Below are 27,204 nucleotides of genomic sequence, written 5' to 3' on the forward strand. Positions count from 1 at the left end.
GCTGCTATGGTGCTGAACCCACAGATGAAGCACCAGTATAAGTTGGTGAACCCCAGAAAGCACTGCAACTCCTTGACTGAAATGGGAGTGGGCCCTGAAGTCATGGCTGTGACCTTGGCTTGGTCCATGTTCACTCCCTCAGAGCTGATAATATAGCCCAGGAAAGAGATCTGGCTGACATGACACTCACATTTTTCTGTTGTAACATACAGGTGATTCTGGAGCAGGCAAGAGAGCACTGACCTGACATGCTTGTGGTGGATGTTCTCATCTGGGGACTAAATCAAGATGTCATCGACGTAGGTGATAATGAACCTCCCCAACGTGTCCCTGAGCATGTCGTTGATGAGGTAATGGAAGACACTCGGAGTACAAGAAAGGCCATAAGGCATGACCAAATATTCAAAGTGGCCCACAGTGGTGTTAAAAGTGGTTTTCCACTCGTCACCCTCACCCCGAATTCTGACCAGGTTGTAGGCACTGCAAGGGTCTAGTTTTCAGAATATCTAAGCAGATCTGAGTTGTTCTAGGGCTGAAGGTACCAGTGGGAGTGGATATGGGTATTTTACTGTGATCTGGTTCAGACTTTGATAGTCTATGCATGGCCAAAGACCCCCTCCTTTCTTTTCGACAAAGAACCCCGCCGAGGCTGGAGATGTTGAATGTCTGATGTACCCCTGCTGCAGAGCTTCTTGTATGTACTCCTCCATTGCTGCTTGTTCTGTCAGGGACAAAGGGTAAATGTGGTTTCGAGGAGGAGTTGTACCTGGGAGGAGGTCGATAGCACAGTCATAGGAATGGTGAGGAGGCTTTCCCCTTGCTGAATACCTTCTTTAAGTTAAAATAACAAGCTGGGACATTGTCAAGGGAGTCAGGCTGAGGGCTCTCTACAGAAGTGGATGAGAGCATGAGTTGGTGAAGTTTCAAGCAGTTCCAAAAACAGGAAGGAGACCAATGAAGAATGTTCCATTGCTGCCAGGAAATCAGAGGATCATGGAGTTGGAGCCAAGGGTATCCCAATATTAGGTCGTGATGTGAAGTTGGGGTGACAAGAAGGGTTATGTGTTCAGTGTGAATGGAACTTACTTGAATCTCGAGGGGAGTTGTTCACGTTGAGCCCAATTCCCTGTTCCTGTTGTGGTGAGTTGATATCGCTGCACAATCATGCTGTTTATGAAGTTTCCCTCTGCCCCTGAGTCTATGAATGCAGAAAGCACATGGGTCGAGTCTGGTAGCTTTAATAACACCAATACTTGAAAAGATTGTGAGTTGCAAGATGTTTCTGGACTCACTGGGATAGTAGGGCTGGTAGCCTTGCTTGGCTAATGGTCCCATGGGGGTCAAGTAGGGCACTTCAAGATCAGATGACTGGCCTCACTGCAGTAAAAGCAGAGGCCCTCACATCATCTTCTCTCCCTCTCTGACCATTGTAGTCATATATGTGAGACCTCCATAGGAGTTACAGGGTGTGTGTTGGGAGAGGGAGCAGGAGGTAGTTGTAATGAGGGTCACTTTCAGATGAGGTGATCTAGATGGATGGCCAGGTCAATGGGAGAGTCCAGATGTTCATCACGGCATGCCAGTTCTCTGAGCACTTCTGGATGCAAACCTTGGCAAAAAGTGGCTTTCAAGGCTGGCTCATTCCAGCTGCTGCTGGCAGCTAAGATGCAGAAGTCTAGTGCATACTCCATGATGCTCCTTTCTCCCTGTTGGATCATCTGTAGGCTTTCTCCGACCTCTATTCCCTCAGGTTGATGGGAAAAGACTGTCATGAACAGCTCCAGAAAACGGTCATAAGAAGTAGTGTGTTCACCCTCATGCATCCAAATGACACTTGCCCACTGGAGAGCTTTACCAGTGAGAAGACTGATGAACTGGGAGATCTTGTGTTCATTGGTTACTCCCGTGAGTGACGAAAAATACAATGAACATTGAAGATGGAATCCCTTGTAGTTAGAAGTAGAGCCCTGCACTCCTGCGGCGCGGGACAAATTTTGAAAGCTCATTGCAGGCGCGGGCGGGACCGGAAGTGCACATATGCGTGCGCGCGCGGGAGCGGGAGTGCACATATGCGGCGCGGGCAGGAGCGGTGATAAGCTGCAGTCCCGCTAACTAAAATTTATAAATTATTAATTTGTGTTTATCATATATAATTTGTGCTGGATATTTTATTTGGCATTAATAAAAACATTTTAAGATGCCTAAATTTACAGAGAGAGTCAGATTGCCAGATTGAGTGAGGAATGGCATCTTAAATTTGCCATTGATCACTCTAATGGGAAATCCTTTGATCACTCTAATGACTCGCAGTTCATACCCAGCTAGCAAGATAACCATGAATGAAGTGATTTACTGCTTGAGTTATGTAGTGTCTCTAATAATAATTAGTGCTGACAAGCGATTAAAATATTTAATCGCGAATCGCATATTTTTATCACATGAGAAACCATTGTAATTCTCTGATCAGCATAAAAAAGTGAATGGGCTTGTTTTGTACCAATGGTGTTTCTTCTTTTATTTTTTATTACAAAGCAGAGCTAGTAAGAGAAGTGAACTGATTTACTTGTTGCGTTAGTCTACAATTTTAATCAGAGAGACAGATTACACAGTGATGGTAGGCTTGACTCAATGCTATCCCAGAAATCCTTCCTGTAATATGCAAATTTGGCTGTCCAATCAGAGGCGGCCAAATTTGCATATTACAGGAAGGATTTCTGGGATAGCATTGAGTCAAGCCTACCATCACTGTGTAATCTGTCTCTCTGATTAAAGCTGTAGACTAACGCAACAAATAAATCAATTCACTTCTCTTACTAGCTCTGCTTTGTAATAAAAAAAAAAGAAACACCATTGGTACAAAGCAAGCCCATTCACTTTTTTATGCTGATCAGAGAATTACAATGGTTTCTCATGTGATAAAAATGTTCTTGACAGCACTAATTATTATTATTAGAGACACTACATGCTGAATTCAGAAAGAAGGTAAATAATAACGAACGTGAGCTGTAGATATTTATGCTCAAATCCACTCAAAGCAGGGGGCGGGGCACCATCACGCTGTGTCAAGACAAGAACTTTCTTGAGAAATAACGCGAACGTCTGCATCATGCGGGATTTGCGGGCGGGAGCGGGACAAAATATGGCAGGCGCGGGTGGGAGCGGGACTGAAAATCATAATTTTTTTGTGGGCGCGTGCGGGAGCGGGACTGAAAATCATAATTCTTTGCGGGCGCGGGCGGGAGTGGGACTGCACAATGCGGGCGCGGGACTGAAAAATCCGACCCGCGCAGACCTCTAGTTAGAAGCTTCCCCTGAAAATTTTTCAGGCAAAGGAATGCTTCAAGGTGCACTTGTGGCTGATGAGGGGTGGGTGAAGATGATCTGCAACACCACAGCAGTGAACTGCAACATCCTGGTGTTCAGATCGCTGATCATCTGTTGATGCTCTCCTAACAGACGCCCCTGCATGTTGATTGCAGTCTGCTTTGCCTCCTCTGCTGCATCCATGGATGGCGAAGTATCCTGTCAGATTGCAGGCACTTACAGATGCAGATGCAGGGGAGAGTGGGTACAGAGCAAACTACAGATAAAGCCAAATCTTGAATCAGGAATTGTAGTCAGAAAACGAGTGGAGGTCGATCGATCGGTAAACAGAGCAGTGCAGGGCAGACGAGAAGACGAAGTAGGAAGTAAACATAAATAATGGTCTTTAACAGAAAGTCAGTCAGAAAACAAACAGCTTGGTAAAGTCAGGTATGGGACACAGAATAATACTTCACTAGGTGTGTTTGTGACTGCTGAGCTTATATAGTGAAAGTGATTGCAGGATAATTGGAGACAGGTGATGTAGTTAAAACTCTGGTGACGGGGTGCTGTGTATCATGGGAAGTGTAGTCCTGAGAGGCCATGTTGGAGGCTGCACCAAACTCAGGTTTTCAGTGCTGTTACTGACACCAGAAAAGTTGGGATATGTTCTAAAATGCAATTAAAACAAAAATATGTGATTTGTTAATTCATGTGAATGTTTAATTAACTGACAAAAGCACAAAGAAAAGATTTGCATCAGTTTCACTGACCAACTTCATTGTATTTTGTAAATATAAACAAAATTAGAATGTGATGCCTGCAACACTCAAAAATGTGGGGACTGAGGCAAAATAAGACTGAAAAGTTTATAGGATATTCAAGTAACCCCATTTTGGAAGCTTCCACAATAAGCAGGTTAATTGGTAACAGGTGAGGGTCTCATGATTGACTATAAAACGAGCAGCACCAAAGGTTCAGTTTTTGCAAACAAGGATGGGTCGTGGCTCACCTCTTGGTGCCAAAAGTCATGAGAGAAATGTTAGTCAATTCAAAAAGAATATTTCTCAATGCAAGATTGCAGAGAATTTGACTCTTTCAAAAGCTACTTTTTTTCACAATATCTACATAATATTGTGAAAAGATTCAGGGAATTCGGAGACATTTCAGTGTGTAAAGGGCAAGGTCAGAAACCACTGTTGAATGTGTGTGACCTTCGAGCCCTCAGGCGGCACTGCCTGAGAAGTTGTCATGCTAATGTGATAAATATGGGCTTGGGAGTACTTTGGAAAACCATTGTCACTTAACACAGTCCATTGCTGCATCCAGAAATGCAACCCGAAACTGCATTATGCAAGGATGAAACCATTTATCTATTCTTTGCAGAAATGCTGCCAATTTCTCTGGGCTCAAACTCATCTCAGATGGACCAAAAGACAGTAGAAACATGTGCTGTGGACAGATGAGTTCATATTTCAGCTCAGCTTGTTTTCAGAAAACCGGCCATTGAGTTCTCATGACTATCCAGTTTGAGGAACTTGGTCTAAGGGTTAGAGAAGAAGTTTTGGGAACAAAAGGTCACCGGTTCGATTCCCTAAACCAGCAGGAATGGCTGAAGTACCCTTGAGCAAGGAACCTAACCCCCCAACTGCTCCTCTGGGTATGTTGTACGTCACTCTGGATTAGAACATTGTGAAATGTCATTAATATAATGTAATCTGGCGGCACGGTGGTGTAGTGGTTAGTGCTGTCGCGTCACAGCAAGAAGGTCCGGGTTCGACCCCCGTGGCCGGCGAGGGCCTTTCTGTGCGGAGTTTGCATATTCTCCCTGTGTCCGTGTGGGTCTCCTCCGGGTGCTCCGGTTTCCCCCACAGTCCAAAGACATGCAGGTTAGGTTAACTGGTGACTCTAAATTGACCGTAGGTGTGAATGTGAGTGTGAATGGTTGTCTGTGTCTGTTGCGCTCGCTGTCACGGGTGATAATTAGTCCGCGAAGCCACGGGTGATGGTGTAATGCAGCACAGCTGCTTAGGTAGGAGGGAGCACTTATCTGGCTGGTGGTTGGTTGCACGCACTGTCAGTATTCCAAATATATGCAGGAACGAGCATGGTGACAAACGAGCACTGATCCAACTTGCATGCCTCGAGAGAGTACGCCACTGGTAAGGTGCTGTTTAAATTCCTTTCGCTGGTTGTTTTAACTACTTGGTCTGCGGTTGTTGGTTTGTGTAAACTAGATCGGATGTTTGCTAACTTTGTCATGCTGATCGCTTGGCGAGAACATTGTTTTAACCCGGTGTTTACTGTTTAAGTTTATTGGTTTGCTTGTCAGTGCAAACATTTGAAACTTTGCGCTTCGCTTGTACGAGCCCACTTCCTGATTCGCGGTGAATGCTGGGTGATGTAGTCGCGCTGTAGTAGACTGCTTCCTGAAGTGCATGCTGGGTTATGTAGTTTACTTGGTACTGGGGATGAGTTGCCGTGTCTGTTATTTAGAGCTGCTACTTGCTATTTGCTCTGCAATGGTTTTTTGTGTATGCAATGCAATGGCTGTGAAATGTTGCCTGTGTCTTAGCTATGTGGTGATTTTGAGTTGTTGCTTATTTAAATTAGTTGCATATGCATTTCCATTGTTTTGTATTTGTGGGTGTGTAGTTGGTTGTGGTTTTAAAGGGCTAAATATATTTATGTGAATTTATTTATGTAAGCTATATAATATTATGTATTTATATTTATTCAAACAATTATAGCACAACTTGGTGTTTTATTTCACAGGTTAATAACCTGATGATGCTGATGCTGTTGCAAAGTGGACATATAAATAAGGAAAAATAAACAAACAACACATTGGACATTTGAGTTATACCGACGTTATTTCTCTCCTGGCACCCTTTTCGGCAGGGAAATCTAAAAGAGCCGAACAGTGTCTGTCAGCCCTGTGATGACCTGGCGACTTGTCCAGGGTGTACCCCACCTTTCGCCCGTAGTCAGCTGGGATAGGCTCCCGCTTGCCTGGGACCCTGTAGAATGGGAGAAAGCGGCTAGAGATAATGAGATGAGATGAGATAATGTAATCTTATCAGAGAAAGGTGTAAAAGCCAGCAGTTGGGGTTGTGAGGTGTATAGTGTGATAATAAAGAGACAAATGTTGCCATCAAGGCAACATCTCTTCCTAGGAAGTAGCCTCATTCTGCAAAGGCCACAACAGAGTGTCACAGAGTGCATGTACTTGACTGGCCTGCTGCCAGTCCAGATCTGTCTCCGACTGAGAATGTATGGTGTATCATGAAGAGGAGAATCAGACAATGGAGACCACTGTCTGATTCTGAAGTCTTGTATCAAGCAAGAATGAACAAAAAATCCAACTGCAACAATTAGTATCCTCAGATCTCATATGATTAAAAAGTGTTATTAAAGGAAAGGTGATGTAATGCAAAGGTAATAACACCTCTGTCCCAACTTTTTTTGTGTGTTGCAGGCATCATATTCTATTGAAAATATTTGCTTTGTACTTTTGTCAGTTAAATAAAGTTTTACATTAATTCACATATAACAGATTTTTACTTTTATTGCATTTTGGAAAATATTCCAACTTTTCTGTAAATGGGGTTTGAAGTAATAATAATAATAATAATAATAATAATAATAATAATAATAATAATATGCAGTTTTTGTATATCTTTTTGTATATCTGGAATAATGTTTGCTTTAGAACTAAAATGCTGTCAAACTGAAATGCTTCATGTTCACTCAGAATGAATCTGAGTCTGGGAGGAGAGCTCCAGCTTTGTTCCTGTTTGAACATACTCCACTGAGGCTCTTTAGTGGTGTTCAGACATCCACACTGAAGACCTCTATTGTTACCTCTGAAATGGCAAATGCCTTAAAAGCTGCAGGAATGAAAGAAAGAAGCCAGAGAGAGAGAGAGAGAGAGCAAAAGAGGGAGAAAGGTGATAGAAAAAGAACTATAAATGTTTCTGCTGACATTTATGAAACTTTAATGCTGAGATTCACAAAACCTTTCATGATATTCAAACAGAAGGAGACAGACAGACAGAATGATAGGCAGTAGAGAGAGAAACTGGGAAATTAGAAATTAAGCCAATAGCCATTAATTCTAAAAATACAAAAAGGGCAATCAAATTCTGGAAACACCTAAAGGAGAGCGACCCACACTCATATCATTATAAAGCTCTGCATACCAAGATCTGAGCAATGACACCAGTCCCCAGACAGACAGGTCATTTATAAAACCGCACAAGAGGCAGAAACACTACATCTCATACCAGCGTTAAGTTGTAGGAAAGCCTGTAAGTTGAAACTAATCTTGTTATTTTATGTATTTTCTGCTATAAGCAAAATTAAATGTGAATATTAAGGCCCTAGTATTGATGTATCAACTGTCAATTAATTTCAGCACACAGAAAAATAGTTAAATTAGTTTAAATAATGTAAATGAAGTTAGTAGTTGGGTGAAATATTGTAAATAAGTTGAAGTCAGGTGCCATTTGCCCATCTCCAGATTTCCTCTATTCTTGCATATATGTCACAGGAAATGACTTCGGATCCTCATATGAAATGTAAAATATAATAAGAACAAGAGGAGACACAAAGTACAGCTTTTAAATGATATTATTTCATTTATCGAAGGAAAAAAGTTATGCAGTACTTACACTGTATGTCATCAATGTGAAAAGTAAACTTATGTACTGCATATGTGCCTCCTCACTTTAACAGCAAAAACAGCAACCACATGCTTCTGATTACTGGAATTCAGTCTGTCACATCACTGTTGAGGAATTTTGACCCACTCTTCTTTGCAGAATTACTTTAATGTATTCATATCATATTCAAGGGCTTTCCAGCATGACCTGCCTCCAGCATTAAGGTCCTACCACGGCATCTCAATGGGATAAAGGCAGGACTTTGAGTAGGACAGTTTTAAAAAAAATAATTTTGTTTCTTTTGACTCATTCAGAGGTGGACTTGCTCTTGTGATTCAAATTGTTGACTTGCTGCATAACTCAGTTGCACTTGAGTGCCAGATCACAGACTGATGACTGACATTGTTTTTCAGGATTTTCTGGTAGAGGGCAGAATTCATGGTTCTGCCAATTATGAAAAGTCACCTAGGCCCTGAAGCGACAAAGCATCCTGACATCATCACACTACCACTAACATGTTTGTCTGCTGGTATGATGCTCTTATTGTGTGTATGCTGTGTTAGACTTATGCCAAATGTATTCCAAGATGTTCCATTTACAAATCATCAGATCATCGAGGTGTTTTTTTTTTAAATGTCTCTATGTTTTTCTGGGTTAGCAGTGGTTTTCACCATGCAACACTCCCATGGATGCCTCCCCCCCCCCCCCCCCACACCCAATCTATTTCTAATAGTAGATCCCTAAACTGGCTTGCAGTGTTTTAGATATTCATCAAATGGATTCTTTTGTGATATCCCAGATGAGGAATTTTGGTAAGCTGGCTACTTCTGGGAAGATTCACCACTGTTCCAAGTTTTCCTCATTTGGTGCTTTGCTGGAGTCCCAGAGCCTTAGAAATGGCTTTTTAACCCTTTCCAGGCTGATGTAGTCAATAACATTCTTTTACTCTCTTTTGCAGAATTCCATTTGATTGTGGCATATTTTGCTGCTTGGTGAGACTTCTTAGGAACTATTTAAAGTCTCATTGTGTGAGAATTGGTATTTTTTGCTCCTGGGCTCTCTCTACAGTTGTGGAGTATAATTCACTTTTATACACTGTCGTAAATACAGGTTGTGCTTTGAGACCCCCTGGACAGCTGTACATGTGCATTTGCTGACAAGCTGAAGGACACAGAAGCACTGTAACTCTGAATTCTGTGACTATCATATTCTGTAGGTGCTGTGGCCAGTCGGCAGCTTGAACTTGTTCACACAGATGAGTTTGTTAGGCAAATAATGTAAGCTCATAGACCATGCTTGCATTTTTAGGCCATATACATTGTTTGCTACTGTAAGCATCTGAATGTAGAGTATGTGTGTAATCGATATGGTTTTTGTAACAATCCTGTGAGATGCAATGTACATGCTAACCACAAAACAGTGGCATCATAATAATGTTATGTCTTGAAGTCTGAACATGTATTGCACACAACTCAGAATAGGCACATGCTAAGCTAACGTAAGTAGAACCATAATGCTGACATATCTAGCTAGACAATTAAATTAACCTTACAAAACCTGGATGCCCCGACACAAAGTGATGCAAACTTGGGTGGCCAGCTTGCCAACAATGCTAGACAGCAATCGATGCAAGAACACTTATTACCAGTACAGATATCTGAGTGTTATCTAGCAAGTTTGCTAACATCATCTTGAGACATATCTAGTGGCTAAACTTATGTCGAAATGGACTGACTTGGCTTATGATCAAAAACTAGTGAGTCGACAACTTTGTTAACACAGCTAAACATCAAGCAAGTGTAACAACAAAACACATAGCAAGGCAGCTAAAATAATATTACTTACTAGTCCAACAGAAAGAAGCCCAGCTCAGCATCTGTCTTGCAGCCTTTTATCTCTCTTAACTCTCACAAACAAGTAAAAGCAAGTCTAAGATTTACTCTTGCCCGATTTCTTGCTTGGTTACTCTCTCTTTTGCCATGATGTCCATACTGAGAATACCAACCTAGCTTCTTTTTTTATAGTTATTAGCTAGCTGAACACTCCATAGTTGTTGGTGTGTTACATGGTGCCATAAAGCATTATGCAGTTCTTGTGATCGCTCTCTCCGGGATGCTTACCTGGTGCTGTAACTGGTGAACCAGCAGTGGAGTCAGGACGGAAGATAAGCTATTCTCTCTGTTACAAGTCAATGAACCATCAAAACGATTTGGAAGCTGATATTTTAAGGTAAAAATCCTACCCAACATTGCTTTATGTGATGCTGAGATTCAACAGGGCTGGCAATACTCAAGTGTGGTTGTGTTTAATCTAATTAAACACAATTATCAATTAAGTTTGGGTAAGTGGGTAATTGGTTGATTTGAGTAACTGGGGGGGGGGGGGATTACTTTTTTCCACAGGCCAGTTGGTGCTGGATAACATTTTCCTTCAATTAATGAAATCATCGTTTAAAAACTGTATTTTGGGTTTACTCAGGTTGTCTTTGTCTTATATAATTTTTTGTTTGAAGTAACAATTCAAGTCAAAATCCTTCCCATGCCAGGACCTGGTCTTCCCAGGCAGTCTCCTGTCCCAGTACCAACCAGGCCCTTAAGGCACATTGGGCAGTGCCAATCTCTGATCTCCATGGCAGCACAGCTAGAAGGTTCTGGGTTCGAGCCCAGCAGCCGACAGTGGCCTTTCTGTGTAAAGTTTGCATATTCTCCCCATGTCTGTGTGGGTTTCCTCCGGATGCTCTGGTTTCCCCCACAGTTCAAAGACATGCGGTTAGGTTAACATGGGCCAGCCATGACCTGAAGGTTGGGCTGAAGTGCCCTTTGAGCAAGGCATCTAACCCACAACTGCTCCCCGGGTGCTGTAGCATAGCTGCCCACTCATTGCTCACTTGTGTGTGCATGCGTGTGTTCATTGCTTCAGATGGGTTAAATGCAGAGGTTAAATTTCACTATGTGCTCAAGTCTGTGCTTGAGTGTATGTGTGATAAATAAAAGCTTCTTGGCATCTTCTTCTTCTGTAGCCCTCAGCCTCTTGTCTATACAGCTAGGGTTACAGTGGGGGGCTGGTCCTCTGGTAACTGCGAGAGTTTGACTCCCCACTCGCATCTGTATTGCAATGTGCCTTGCCAGACAGCAGTCAGTATCATTTTTTATGATGGTCTTTGGTACAACCCAACTGCAAATAGAACTTGCGATCTCCTGATCGAGAGGCAGACACAATAACCACTAGGCCAACTCACGGTGAAGTAACAATTAATTGTGAAAAATACGCAAAAATAGAGGGCGGCATGGTGGTGCACTGTCACCTCACTCCAAGAAGGTCCTGGGTTCGAGGCCAGCAGCCAACAAGGGCCTTTCTGTGTGGAGTTTGCATGTTCTCCCCATGTCTGCGTGGGTTTCCTCCGGGTGCTCCGTTTTCCCCCACAGTCCAAAGACATGCAGGTTAGGCTAATTGGTGGCTCTAAATTGACCATAGGTGTGAATGTGAGTGCGAATGATTGTTTGTCTCTATGTGTCAGCCCTGCGATGACCTGGAGACTTGTCCAGGGTGTACCCCGCCTCTCACCCACAGTCAGCTGGGATAGGCTCCAGCTTGCCCATGACCCTACACAGAATAAGTGGTAACAGATAATGGATGGATGGATACAAAAATAGAAGAAATCAGGATGGGGCAAATACTGTACTTTTACACGACAAACCACTGTATACCATGTAGTCAAAAATATATAGTTGAGTCCTTCTTATAAATGAAACATATGACGTTTACTTGAAGTTTATTGTTCATGATGAGCAGCATACAAAAATAGAACACAGCAAAAGTTCACAGTGTGTAGAAAGGCAGTGAGTGTGTAATGAGGAGTCGGTATTGCATAGGGAAGCTCAAACAACCGGTGGAGTCTCAGAGAGAGCAAAATACAATACAATATCACAACAGCTTCCAGTACTGTTCACTAGCACGCTTCACTTCCCTTTGGTTGAGAATATTTTCCCGCTGTTCCATAACTTTAAGTTCAAGTGATGTTTGTTACATGGGTGTTAGACAGGCCTGTGATCTGATGCAGTTTGTTTTGTAACATAGTGGATGAAGCTGTTTTGAAAATGGTACAGTTAGGTCCATATATATTTGGACACTGACACAAATTCTGTTTTTTACCTGTTTACTGAAACATACTGTATTCAAGTTATAGTTATATAATGAACATGGACATAAAGTCCAGACTTTCAGCTTTCATTTGAGGGTATCCACATTCAAATTGGATGAAGGGTTTAGGAGTTTCAGCTCCTGAACATGTGCCACCCTGTTTTTAAAGGGACCAAAAGTAATTGGACAATTGACTCCAAGGCTATTTCATGGGCAGGTGTGGGCAATTCCTTCGTTATGTCATTCTCAATTAAGCAGATAAAAGGCCTGGAGTTTATTTGAGGTGTGGTGCTTGCATTTGGAAGATTTTGCTGTGAAGAAAACATGCGGTCAAAGCAGCTCTCCGTGCAGGTGAAACAAGCCATCCTTAAAGGAACAGTCCACCGTATTTCCATAATGAAATATGCTCTTATCTGAATTGAGACGAGCTGCTCCATACCTATCCGAGCTTTGCGCGACCTCCCAGTCAGTCAGACGCAGTCAGACGCGCTGTCACTCCTGTTAGCAATGTAGCTAGGCTCAGCATGGCCAATGGTATTTTTTGGGGCTGTAGTTAGATGCGACCAAACTCTTCCGCGTTTTTCCTGTTTACATAGGTTTATATGACCAGTGATATGAAACAAGTTCAGTTACACAAATTGAAACGTAGCGATTTTCTATGCTATGGAAAGTCCGCACTATAATGACAGGCGTACTAACACCTTCTGCGCGCTTCGGCAGCGCACTGATACGGAGCTCAGATATCAATGCGCTGCCGAAGCACGCAGAAGGTGTTAGTACGCCTGTCATTATAGTGCGGACTTTCCATAGCATAGAAAATCGCTACGTTTCAATTTGTGTAACTGAACTTGTTTCATATCACTGGTCATATAAACCTATGTAAACAGGAAAAACGCGGAAGAGTTTGGTCACATCTAACTACAGCCCCAAAAAATACCACTGGCTACGCTGAGCCTAGCTACATTGCTAACAGGAGTGACAGCGCGTCTGACTGTGTCTGACTGACTGGGAGGTCGTGCAAAGCTCGGATAGGTACGGAGCAGCTCGTCTCAATTCAGATAAGAGCATATTTCATTATGGAAATACGGTGGACTGTTCCTTTAAGCTGCGAAAACAGAAAAAACCCATCCGAGAAATTGCTACAATATTAAGAGTGGCAAAATCTACAGTTTGGTACATCCTGAGAAAGAAAGAAAGCACTGGTGAACTCATCAATGCAAAAAGACCTGGACGCCCACAGACGACAACAGTGGTGGATGATCGCAGAATAATTTCCATGGTGAAGAGAAACCCCTTCACAACAGCCAACCAAGTGAACAACACTCTTCAGGAGGTAGAGGTATCAATATCCAAATCTACCATAAAGAGAAGACTGCATGAAAGTAAATACAGAGGGTTCACTGCATGGTGCAAGCCACTCATAAGCCTCAAGAATAAAAAGGCTAGATTGGACTTTGCTAAAAAACATCTAAAAAAGCCAGCACAGTTCTGGAAGAACATTCTTTGGACAGATGAAACCAAGATCAACCTCTACCAGAATGATGGAAAGAAAAAAGTATGGTGAAGGCGTGGTACAGCTCATGATCCAAAGCATACCACATCATCTGTAAAACATGGCGGAGGCAGTGTGATGGCTTGGGCATGCATGGCTGCCAGTGGCACTGGGTCACTAGTGTTTATTGATGATGTGACACAGGACAGAAGCAGCCAGATGACTTCTGAGGTATTCAGAGACATACTGTGTGCTCAAATCCAGCCAAATGCAGCCAAACTGATTGGTCGGCATTTCATAATATAGATGGACAGTGACCCAAAACATAAAGCCAAAGCAACCCAGGAGTTTATTAAAGCAAAGAAGTGGAATATTCTTGAATGGCCAAGTCAGTCATCTGATCTCAACCCAATTGAGCATGCATTTCACTTGCTAAAGACTAAACTTCAGACAGAAAGGCCCACAAACAAACAGCAACTGAAAACCGCTACAGTAAAGGCCTGGCAGAGCATTAAAAAGGAGGAAACACAGCATCTGGTGATGTCCATGAGTTCAAGACTTCAGGCAGTCATTGCCAACAAAGGGTTTCCAACCAAGTATTAGAAATGAACATTTTATTTACAATTATTTAATTTGTCCAATTACTTTTGAGCCCCTGAAATGAAGGGATTGTGTTTAAAAAATGCTTTAGTTCCTAACATTTTTATGCAAACATTTTGTTCAACACACTGAATTAAAGCTGAAAGTCTGAACTTCAACTACATCTGAATTGTTTTGTTCAAAATTCATTGTGGTAATGTACAGAACCAAAATTAGAAAAATGTTGTCTCTGTCCAAATATTTATGGACCTAACTGTATATGATTGAGTATTTGACATGGGACATCACACGTTCATATGGTTAGAAGAAAGAAAGAAAGAAAGAAAGAAAGAAAGAAAGAAAGAAAGAAAGAAAGAAAGTATGGAAGAGAGAGGAAGGAAGGAAGGAAGGAAGGAAGGAAGGAAGGAAGGAAGGAAGGAAGGAAGGAACTGTACACCAAGCGTGTGTTTATAATGATTGTGTGTTAAGAGTGTGTGGTTCCACTCAGTGTGAGTTTAAGCAAAGCTGCTGATTGGTCAGCTGCTCCTAACACCCATTATGACATAATCAGTTGGCAGAATACAAATTTCCCAACATATTCCCTCAGTGAACTTCAAAGGGAAAGTTTTTACTTTGATATAAAATATTTCTAAAATGTTATTAGTATAATTATTAGCCTCTCACCTCTCACTAAAATGATCTACACAGCTCGGTTTATACAAAGTCGAGTGTTAAACGCTTCAGGCTTCACTCGTCTCAGAGAAGCGGGGAAAATGGAAAGTAGAAAGGAAAACAAATGTGAGGAATAAGAGTAGAGTCCTTGCCTTGCATGCGCAGTAAGTGGTTAAAATACTGGGGATGCATCAACACCATTGTGTCAGACTGAATATAAGTACGTTAGTTGGTACTCATGGATAAAGATACCACTACAGATACCACAATACAGTTCACTATATTCACATGGCAGCCATTTTCCTCTCACATCACGCTCAGGGTCAAAAGCGAGTCAAAGAGTCCCATATATACGTTTGGGTACGTACGTTGGGGGAGTGCCTGTTAGAGAACACACTCTGTCTAGGCCGTCGGCATGGTGAGGTAGGGTGGCCAGTTCCTTTCCTCACCGCCTTTGACTTCCCCAGTGTTTTCCCACCAGGTCCCCATTCACTGCTGGGTGGACAGGGAGCGAGCCCCAGATCCCCGTCAAGCCGAGGCTTGACCCGGGGACCATTCGCTTAGCGGTCAAGTGCTCTAACCACTTGGCCACCTGCGCTCCACGCTCAGGGTAGGAAGCTCAAATACAACTCCACTGAGACGATATGTAAAGCATAAATAAAAACAGAATGTGATTATTTGCAAATCATGGAAGCCCTATATTTAACTGAAAATAGTACAAAAAGATAACATATCAAATGTTGAAACTGATAATTTTTTTTTTTAAACATATGATCATTTTTAACTTGATGCCGACAACGTTTCAAAAAAAGTTGGAACAGGGGCAACAAAAGACTGGCAAAATTGTGTCATGCTAAAAAAAAAAAACAGTAACAGGTCAGTAACATTAGCGCTGTCGCCTCACAGCAAGAAGGTCCAGGTTCGAGCCCCGTGTCCGGCGAGGGCCTTTCTATGTGGAGTTTGCATGTTCTCCCTGTGTCCACGTGGGTTTCCTCCGGGTGCTCCGGTTTCCCCTACAGTCCAAAGACATGCAGATTAGGTTAACTGGCGACTCTAAATTGACCGTAGGTGTGAATGTGAATGGTTGTCTGTGTCTATGTGTCAGCCCTGTGATGACCTGGCGACTTGTCCAGGGTGTACCCCGCCTTTCGCCCGTAGTCAGCTGGGATAGGCTCCCGCTTGCCTGCGACCCTGTAGAACAGGATAAAGCGGCTACAGATAATGAGATGAGGTCAGTAATATGATTGGGTATATAAACAGCATCCCAGAGAGGCAGAGTCTCTCAGAAGTAAAGATGGGGAGGGGTTCACTGCTCTGTAAAAGATTGAGTGAGCAAACAGTGCAACAGTTAAAGAATAACGTTCCTCAATGTAAAATTGCATAGAAATTGTGGATCACATCATCTACAGTATGTAATAATAATTGGAAATGGGGTTGTAAAAGGATAATGTTGTTCTGCTATGTTCCAGGTTGCAAGTCTGAGAAGACATTGGACAGTGAAGATCCAAAGGGACATCAGGCCATAGTTAAAGGCAAAATAACATATTTGATAACCCATAGCAGATTCCCTTTGTTTATACGACTTGCAACCTGGAACTAAGCAGTACAACATTATGCTATTATTATTATTATTATTTGAGCTTCCCACCCTGAGTGTGATGCCAAAGGAAAATGGCCACATTGTGAATATGATCGATACTAGACTACTTAGTATGAATCGGTCAGGAACATTACATAACATTTTTTATAGCTCTATTTATGTTTCCTTGGTTGAAATATTGGCCCTCGTATGTATTCATGCACTTAGGCTATTATGCACTCATTCTTTATAATATTAGCCAGTTGTTTTAAATTGTGTATGAGCTTAAATTAGTTACTTTGCAGTCAAGAAAGTGCAGATTTTGTTTTGCGTCGACAAAACATAATGTTTTCATTGCGTCAAAATCTTTTGTCATCAATTATTGATAGCAGCTGATTGTCACAAACAATATGCTGGATAAGAGCTGTTATTTTTACTCACATAGCATCATCTGTAGTTTTTTTTTTAAAGCATGCTAGTGATGATCTCCTCATGCCGGGATTTATGGTTAAGATATTTTATCAGGTTATTTGTGTTGTAGCAAAATTCTGTATTGCTCTTAATATTTTCACAGAGCAAAGTTTGCAGTCTGATTAGTCAAGAAATACATCTAGATCGCTGCCATTTCGAGATGCCGGTTCATTAAAACAAGGTATCATGTAGTATCAGATGTTGGTACCACAGCACTATTTCTGGCAAGTACGGGTGTATGAGTATGGTGTCAGTGTTAGTATCAGTGGAGCCCTAATTAATACAATGTTTATTACAATGTAGTTACACCGTTAGGTACGTTGTAATAACACACTTGATTTACTTTAACACATTTAATGTTCTGCTGTATCTTCAGTAGAATGTATGATGTGTGAGTCTGAGTGAACAACACCGGTTTGGTTTTTAATACAAAAAAATTTAATTGTTTGTTTGTCTGTGTAGAAAGTGTGAATCTTACATCCACTCTTAGGTACCCTTGAGTGCTAAATGCTACATTAGACCCCAGTGATGTTCATGTTTATATGTAGGCAGTGGATGAAGTAGTTGTGAGCTTCTTCAAAAGTGTACAGCTGCTTACTTCATCATGGCATCTTCATAAATTTGTGTATTAAATGTGATGCAATTGCACAGTCAAAGCATAAATGGATCAATCATTGGTGTTCAAGCTCAGTACTATTGTGAACACCACGGCAGATCCCAAGTCATATAATCAGGCGGAGAGCAAACCTTCCAGAACCTTCCGTCCATCCTAAGATCATTGTCTTTGTGGAAGACTCAAATATCCGTGTATCCTATCCAAGAGTGTATTGGTTCAGTTGCATTTGGACAAGTTTCCATATTTTGGTCACATAGTACTGCGTTCGTGCTTTTGGACCACCATCCATCCCTCAACTTGAGCCCAAAATGTCCAAAAAAAGATAAAGCACCCAGTACACATCCTCATTATTTTTGTCCTTGTTATCTTTTCCTTCCAGTTTTAAGACCAAGAATGTGCCAAGCTCTTTTGAACAGTCATACACTCCATCAACTCACGACCAATGCTGCATTACTGCACCTGCAATAACACATGGCTCAGAAGGTGTAAATCTGGGTTCAGCTGTGCATGTAGTTCCTGCAGGGTGAGTCTAAAGATGGGAAGTCATATTTGCCCAGGGGAGGAGCGTAGTATGTGGTGGTGTAGACATTCGTCTGTGGTGGAGGAGGAGGATAGAAGTTACAGCTCTCGTCTGGCAGCAAGCTGTTCTTGTTCAGCGTCTAAAAAAACAGAATAGAGCACATCTTACACCTTAATATCATTAACTAGGGTTGGCAGGTTAAGACCTGAAACTAGCCTAGAAAAGGAAGACATATTTTTCTTCTTGTTTTTGTTTAGCCTTTGCATGGGAAATAAGGGGTTTTTGTTGCTGTTGTTGTTTTTTTAAATCTCAATCTGGCAACCAGTTTAACAGTTCTGACCCTGAGCATGGGGCAGCATGATTCATTCTCCAGTGGGCCTCTATTAGTGCTTGCTGCAGTTCGCATTTTTGACCACGGAGTGCACCAATAACTCTGTTCATCTCAACATCTAGAATGGTGAGCAAATCCTTGAGCTTATATTTCTCAAACAACATCAGCTTAGACTTGTGAATCAAGACTTTGTGAAGAACTAGAGATGCATTTCCAGAAGAAAATATGAGTGTGATTGTGCTGGAGTGCAAAAGAAAGATGAGTACAGCTCATGACTGATGGATGTATGTGTTTCGTGAGTTGTTCTGAGCTATGAAATGAAGTTTGGTGGCTCTCTGATGAAGCATGACTCTATGAATGAAAACTCCATGACTTTCTATGGAGCCAAAAATATTCTATTCATTTAATGGGGAAAAACAACAACAGGAGACCAAGAGAACTGGTGCATCTTTCCAAAAGCTGCATATAAGAACACTATTCGGTACGGACAAGTTGGAGTTGGTTTGGGGTCAATATCTCAAAAATTATAGAAGAAGCAAGACAAAAAAGTCGTCAGACCAATAATAATAGTGTGATTGCTTGTGCAATCACGCTAATAACATTTGTTGAACAGCTGATGTACACTCACCGGCCACTTTATTAGGAACACCCATCCACCTGCTGTTTGATGCAGTTCTCTAATCAGCCAATCCGTTGACAGCAGCACAATGCATCAAATCATGCAGATACAAATCAAGAGCTTCAGTTAATGTTCACTTCAAACATGAGAATGGGAAAAATTGTGATCTCAAAGTGTGGCTTTCACTGTGGCATGGGTGTTAGTTTCAGTCAGATGGACTGGTTTGAGCATTTCAGAAACTGGTGATCTCCTGGGGTTTCACACACAAACAACAGTCTCTAGAGTTTACACAGAATGGTGTGAAAAAAAAAACTTTGAGTGAGCAGCAGTTGTGTGGGTGGAAACAATGCATTGTTGATAAGAGAGGTCAGAGGAAAATGGACAGATTGGTTCAAGTTGCCAGGGAGGATATAGCAACTCTTTACAACCATGGTGAACAGAAAAACATCTCAGCATGCAACAGCAGAAGACCACACTGGGTTCCACTCCTGCAGCCAAGAACAGGGATCTTAGAATCAAGAGCAAGTTCCTGTTAAAGTGGCCGGTGAGTGTACAGCGCCCTCCACAATTATTGGCACCCCTTGTTAAGATATGCTCTTAGGCTTCTAATAAATTCTTTTTTTTTTTAAATAATATAGGACAACAATGCGGCGGCACGGTGGTGTAGTGGTTAGCGCTGTCGCCTCACAGCAAGAAGGTTCTGGGTTCGAGCCCCGGGGCCGGCGAGGGCCTTTCTGTGTGGAGTTTGCATGTTCTCCCCGTGTCCGCGTGGGTTTCCTCCGGGTGCTCCGGTTTCCCCCACAGTCCAAAGACATGCAGGTTAGGTTAACTGGTGACTCTAAATTGAGCGTAGGTGTGAATGTGAGTGTGAATGGTTGTCTGTGTCTATGTGTCAGCCCTGTGATGACCTGGCGACTTGTCCAGGGTGTACCCCGCCTTTCGCCCGTAGTCAGCTGGGATAGGCTCCAGCTTGCCTGCGACCCTGTAGAAGGATAAAGCGGCTTGAGATAATGAGATGAGAGGACAACAATGTAAAAAAAGAGAAAAATCCAACCTTTAATTCAGTGGGGAAAAAAAATCCCACATTAAGAAATAATTATTTTACATGAAACCATGTGTGCCACAATTATTGGCACCCCTGATGCTAATACTTTGTACAACTCCCTTTTGCTAACAAGACAGCACTTAATATTCTCCTATAACATTTCACAAGATGGGAGAATACAAAGAGAGGGATCTTCGACCATTCCTCTTTAAACAATCTCTCTAAATCATCCAGAGTCCTGGGTCCTCTCCTATGCACTCTCCTCTTCAGCTCACCCCAGAGGTTTTCAATTGGGTTGAGGTCTGGGGACTGAGATGGCCATGGGAGGAGCTTGATTTTGTGTCTGGTGAACCATTTTTGTGTAAATTTGGCCACATGTTTAGGGTCATTATCTTGCTGAAAGACCCAGTGACGACCCATCTTCAGCTTCCAGGCAGAGGCCACCAGATTTTGATTTAAAATGTCCTGGTATTTCAAAGAGTTCATGATGCCATGCACCCTAACAAGGTTCCTGGGGCTGTTCGAAGAGAAACAGGCCCACAGCATCACTGATCCTCCCCCATACTTCACAGTGGGCATGAGGTGCTTTTCCGCATACTCATCTTCTGTGATGTATTAGAGTGTTTGTTGCCAAAAAGCTCTATCTTGGTCTCATCTGACCAAAGCACACGGTCCCAGTTGAAGTCCCAGTACCGCTTAGCGAACTCCAGACATTTACATTTATGCTTGTAAGTGAGAAAAGGCTTTTTCCGTGCATGCCTCCCAAACAGCTTGTTGGCATGTAGATAGCGCCTGATGGTTGTTATGGAGACTTTGTGACTCCAAGATGCTACTCTTTGATGCAATTATCTAACTGAGCTTTGGAGAACTTTTTACTTCTCTTCCCATCCTCCTCACTGTGTGTGGTGGCAAGATAAACTTGCATCCTCATCCAGGCTTGTTTGCCACTGTTCCAGTTGTTTTAAACTTCTTGATAATTCCTCTGACTGTAGATATGGGCCGGTGTAGGCGAGTGGCTATTTTATTGTAGCCATTGCCTGACTTATGAAGGTCGACACACATCTGCCTTACTTGAATGGTGTGTTCTCTTGTCTTTCCCATGTTGAAGAGTGGATAAGAGAAATAGGCCTCTGTGTCACATCATATTTATACCCCAGAGAAACAGGATGTGATGAATTACTAATTAAAGGTTCCTAGATACTCTGATCAACTTTATAAACTACAGTAGAAATGACAAATGTTTCAATTACATTTATTTTCTAAGAATTGTTATGGGCGACAATAATTGTGGAACAGGTGATTTTATGAAAAATAATTATTTCTTAGTCAGGGATTTTTTTTTTTAATTCACTTGAGTTAAGGGTTACATTTTTCTACAATTTTCAGTGTGAGATTATGCTTCTGCAATAAAAATTGAATTCATTTTAAGGCTTTTAACACATCTTAACCAGGGGTGCCAATAATTGTGGAGGGCGCTGTATATGTACTGATGAGCCACCACTGTGTTTACCTGCTGTACCTGGTAAGGTGACCTTCTACATGCTCTACATTTTAAACCTGTTCTTATTCCTTATTTGGTCATTTTCCTGTTTCTATCTTCCTTGTATGAGGTTTGTCATTTTCCTCCTGATAGCTTTGGAATCTACAGCTATTCCCATTAATGATTTTCCTTAGTCTAGTTCAGTTAAGTGGGTGGCATGGCATAGTGGTTAGCACTGTTGCCTCACAGCAAGAAGGTTCTAGGTTCAAGCCCAGTGGTTGGTGGGGGCCTTTCTGTGTGGAGTTTGCATGTTCTCCCCATGTCTGCATGAGTTTCCTCCGGGTGCTCCGGTCTCCCCCATAGTCCAAAGACATGCAGGTTAGGATAATTGGTGGGTCTAAATTGTCCATCGGTGTGAATGGTTGAGAGGAGAAAACCTCTACAATAATCCAGTAGAAGGCAACAGGAAACCACTACTGTCATGTTCCATTAGACACTTTGATGGCTGAAGCCATCAGAGCAGCCACATCACTGTAGTGATATGCCAAAATGGATGGATGGAGTTCAGTTAAGTATACTTTTATCCATTTATTTTTTCATTCCTGTTTTTTTAGCATCTTGTAATTTGACCCTGAACAGTTTTTTTTTTTCTATAAATTTCATGAATTGCCCCCTGGTTCTGCCTCGAATGACTTCAATAACTGTTTAAAAAACTGTTTCCTGTCCACCTGCCCCAAGGTACAGCTTTTAATTAACTTTAGGTGTCACTTTATTGGTTATTGCACCAAAGCAATTATAGCTCTTTCTACCCTGAGTAGGAGGTTTAAATAATGAAAGTTTCCACAAGATTAAAAAAAAAGGCATTTCCAGTTACTACTGTCGTTTTCTTTTCTTCTTTTTTTTGCTTCTTTATGCCATCTTTTCACAGACACAAGTCTATGTATAGGAAGGAATGGAAATAAGAAATGAGGGGAACATCAACTTTTTTTAAATTAACACTTATTTTATGCTGCTACTCTTTAAACTTTGTTTAAAACATGATAAACATCTCTGTAACAGAAACATGATTTGAATCCCTTGCTTATAACATCCTGGCTTATTAATCTTAAAACATATTATTTAATAAATACTATGAATTATTCAGTCACTACAGTGAAACTAATAAGAAAATGAGACATTTTCAAAAGAGAGGACGGCTCCTGAGAGTTTACAGGACTACAACTATCAAAAAAACAACAACAAAAAATCAAAACATCTTGTTTTGAATAGAATAAAGATAAATGATTCATTAAAGTCAGATAAAAGTGAAGTTGGAAATATGATATTGCTCTTATAGATCTGACATTTTCATTTTAAGCAGATATATATCTGGTGATGGGATAAGTGGAGAGATGCTTGTGGAACACCAGTACCTTAAACTCCATGGGAGTATATTTCTCGTTCTTTGGTGTGCTGGTGTTGTGTTTGTGGTGAAGGTGGTTGGGGGTGTTGGGATGGATGACTGCAGGTTCCTGGATGGGTTTATAGACCTTCTGAAAGAACACGTAAACAAGAATGGATCCCAGCAATGCTACCAGGAAGGAGACAGCACCAGTCAGGATTAGGTGGAACAGGGAGAAAGCTGTGAGAGAGAGAGTATAGACAAAAAGAATAATTCAGTGACATAATTCAGGAACGTTTTCCACTGGAGGACACAGAATTGATTTTAGTTCTTGGTCCAGGGTCTGTACTTTTCTGAGAGCTCCTGGATGTTCATCGCTGATTGGTCAACTTCACAGAATGACTGATTAGCTTGTGCTTGCTAGGAAGTGATTATTTACTTATGTTTTATATCACATGCACAAGGAAATCAACTCTCTCAGGCTGAAATCACAAATTCATACAAGCACAAGTTTAATTAAAGCCGCAAGCGGCCTTGACGGGCCCTCGCGCCAGCGGCCAAGGGGGGCGGGGGCATGCGTCCCCGCGAAATACCTTCCACAGCTTCTTCGGCAAGAGACATTACTCCCACAATGGCGACAAAGCACAGAATTGGACACATGGCAACAATAGGGTCTCGCACTGTACGGTGCTCGGGGCCTAATAATAATAATAATAATAATAATAATCCTTCAAAAACAATAGGGTCTCGCACTGTACGGTGCTCGGGCCCTAATAATAATAATAATAATAACTAGAAACTATATGCCAAGCAGGCACCTTAATGCGAGAGGCAAAAATCACAACATGTTAGGGGGCGCTATAGAGGCCCTGAGGCCCGCCTGCGGTGGCAGTCTAAGAAAAAGGAGGCAAATTTCGTGCGTTGTCGACCATGGCAAGCGCCCCAATAAGGGTCTTGTAAAGAGTTTGCTTGCCAAGTCTGACAAATCAGAAGCTGCAATAGCATTTTTGCCATAACCAGCACCCCCAGGGGCGAAAGTGCACAAAATTTGGCGTATATGTCAGGTGAGCAATGAAGAGTTTGCGTATGAAGTTTGATGACAATTGAGTAAATAGAAGATGAGATATAGATGTGTGAAGAATAAATTTTCTGGTTTTTCCCATGTCAGTAGGTGGCGCTATGCTGTACATGAGCGATTATGAGTTGGAAAAATAAGTGTCTACAACAGCAACGTACTATCACAAGGTAGTGGTGTGAAGGAAAAGCATTATGGAATTATTTACCAAAAACCCGTGTTGGAGCAATTGCGTTGGCCAAAAACAGCGCCCCCCATGGACGAAAATTCCCAAAATGTGGTATACATGACATGGGAGGTAGTAAGAGGGTGGCCGTGAAGTTTGACCAAATTTGAGGAAAGATTGGATTTTTTGCCCAAAAATAGCGCCCCCAGTGGCGAAATATCACAGAAATTGGGTAACATGTCAGAAGCCCAATGAGTGATATGCGTGTGAAGTATGAGCAGTGTTGAGCAATTAGAAGATTTGTTATGAATTTTTAAGCATGTAAAATTGAGCATTGAAAATTGATTGACGTATAACTTCTGAACGGTTTATCCTACGTGAAATGTATTTAGTAACTTTTGTCAGCCATGTCTGTAGATGATGTGTATCAATTTTGGTGACATTCCTATGAACGGTCTAGGAGGAGTTGCGCCCTCTTCGTGGCCATGCATTTCGCACAAAAGTGAAATTACCTCACTTCCTGTTGGTCGTGGCTAATGCATTGGCATTACATTTTTGTCCGGCTTAGTGAGATACATATGCGTACCAAATGGCATGCCACTACTACAAACTACATGGCAACCAGGCACCTTAATGCGGGAGGCCAAAATCACAACGACTTAGGGGGCGCTATGGAGGCCCTGAGCCCCGGCCAAGTTTGGGCCTCTGGTTCTGAGAAGCGGTGGCAATTCTCGGAACTGGTGCCAAATTTCGTGCGTTTTCGCCCATGGCAAGCGCCCCGAAAATGGCCCAACAGCGGAGAAAAATAAAGAAGAAGAAGAAGAAGAAGCAGAATAGTGAACTCTTACAAGAGCAATAGGGCCTTCGCCCATTCGGGCTCGGGCCCTAATTACAGCATATGATAGTACAATGGAATCATTGTTAGACAGTTGCATGCTGGGTAATGAAGGCAGGATGATTTAATTTACCTCCACAGTTTAACCCTTTCTTCCCTCCTGATGAGCCAACTAAAAAAAACAAAACAAAAACAAAAAAAACAGAAAGAATGGAAGAGTTACAGTTGATAAGGAAAAACATATAATCATTGTTGTGGCGAACTTTTTCTTTGGAAGAAAATGTCTTATGGAAGGAGTCTCCAGTGTCAGCACTTTATAATGGTAAGTTGTTTTTTTTTTTTTAGGAGATTTCTCATTGTGGTTTTTTGGTTACATGACAAGCGATGTTTCATGTCACATTACATTCAAAAGAAAGAATAAAGAGAGAATGAGTATTTATAGTTGCTATAATGTAAGTGACAATATTTATTCCATGGATATCCCATAACATTAAATGTAACTTTAAACAGATCAAGTATATGGTGGTGTTTCCTAACAGGTAGAAAATTGTAATCATTCTCAAATTGCTGTGGTATAATAAGAATAAAACACTTAAGGACATGCTGTTGTAGAACAATATTCAACTTTAGGGTTATTATCTCCACTTCATCACACCACCCTACTGTTAAATAATTTCAGCCTACCATAAAAAAATATATAACAGTATATCCTGAAGTGTTTTATTCCTAACTTAACAAATTTTTACTTAAATACGTACAACCCCAAATCAGAAAGCGGGACGCTATGGAAATTGCAAATAGAAAAAGAAAGCAGTGATTTCTAAATGTATTTTGACTTGTATTTCTTTGCAGACAGAATAAGCCCAAGATATTTCATGTTTTGTTGGTCAACTTCATTTCATTTGTTAATATACATCCATTCCTGGATTACAGCTCTGCAACACATTCCAGAAAAGTTGGGATGGGAATAATTTAGAATAGAATAGAATAGAATAGAATAGAATAGAATAGAATAGAAAGCCTTTATTGTCATCACACAGAGTATAATGAAATTCAGAGCTGCTCCATAAAGTGCACACACACATAGAATAAAAAGAAAAGGTATATTCAAAATACAAAAACTACTATTGAACTACTAGTTACTATATACAGACACATTTGTATAGGTCCTGCATGGAGAATACACACAAGACAAAGCACAGTAGATAAGACCTTAAGGGCAAGTAAAGTGGCTGATAGTAGCAGCAACCAGTGGTGTGCAACCATGTGTAACATAATTACAGTTCAAGTATATTGGCATTGTAATAACAGTATATAAATACACACACACACATGCATACATACATATACACATACATACATACACACACACACACACATATATATATATATATACACATATACACACACACACAGCTCAAGTATATTGGCATAATTGGCATATTGTGCATAACTGTAGGCCTAGCAATGAGGTAAAACAATTAAATAATGATGTGATTTGAAACAGGTGATGTTAACAGCTGATTTTGTATCAAATCTTGATTACAATCCAGGAAAGGCCTAGTCTTTGAGGAGCAAAGATGGGCCGAGGATCTCCAGTTTGTCAAAAAATGCATGAGAAAATTACTACTGAATTACTGAAATGTTCCTCCAAACATTTTAATTTAAAAAATAAAACAATATTCCTGAAAGAAAGATACAAAGGGATTTGGATATTTCACCCTCTATTGTGCATAATATCATTAAATGAGTCAAGGAATCTGGAAGAATTTCAGTGTGTAAAGGGCAAGGGCTCAAGCCTAAGCTGAACACCCATGGTCTCCGATCCCTTAGATGGCACTGCGTCAAGAACCGTCATTCATCTATAGCCGATACAACCACATGGGCTTGGGAATGCTTTGGCAAACCTTTATCAAGCTCTACAATACACAGTTACGTCCACAAATACCAGTTAAAAATTTACTGTGCAAAAAGAAAGGCTTCTGTTAACTGTGTTCAGAAGCACCGTCAACTTCTCTGGGTTCAGCGGCATCTGGGATGGACCATCACACAGTGGAAACATGTATTGTGGTCAGATGAATCAATATTCCAGGTCTTTTTTGTAAGAAATGGACACCATGTGTTCTGGACCAAAGACGAAAAGGACCATCCAGACTGTTACCAGGAACAAGTCCAAAAGCTAGGGTCTGTCATGGTATGGGGTTGTGTCAATGCCCTTGGCAAAGGTAACCTACAC

The 27,204-nt window shown here is 41.4% G+C and overlaps 1 protein-coding gene across 4 annotated transcripts in view; it reads right to left on the minus strand.

The window, feature by feature from the left end:
• Positions 1-17,357: 17,357 nt before the first annotated feature.
• The window catches only part of LOC132884526 (semaphorin-5B-like), a 235,556-nt gene continuing 225,709 nt past the window's right edge, over positions 17,358-27,204 (minus strand). For 3 of the 4 annotated variants that reach the window (XM_060918381.1, XM_060918380.1, XM_060918382.1), the window contains 3 exons: positions 25,102-25,140; positions 22,924-23,132; positions 17,358-18,175 (listed from right to left, as the gene is read on the minus strand). In XM_060918381.1, coding sequence (XP_060774364.1) covers positions 18,014-18,175; positions 22,924-23,132; positions 25,102-25,140 — 410 coding nt within the window. In that variant the 3' untranslated portion in view covers positions 17,358-18,013. Of the gene's footprint in view, positions 18,176-18,995; positions 19,045-22,923; positions 23,133-25,101; positions 25,141-27,204 lie in introns of all 4 variants that reach the window. The other variant, XM_060918383.1, reaches the window with a different exon arrangement.

The sequence above is a fragment of the Neoarius graeffei genome, chromosome 4, assembly GCF_027579695.1.
Source record: "Neoarius graeffei isolate fNeoGra1 chromosome 4, fNeoGra1.pri, whole genome shotgun sequence".
Classification (NCBI taxonomy): domain Eukaryota; kingdom Metazoa; phylum Chordata; class Actinopteri; order Siluriformes; family Ariidae; genus Neoarius; species Neoarius graeffei.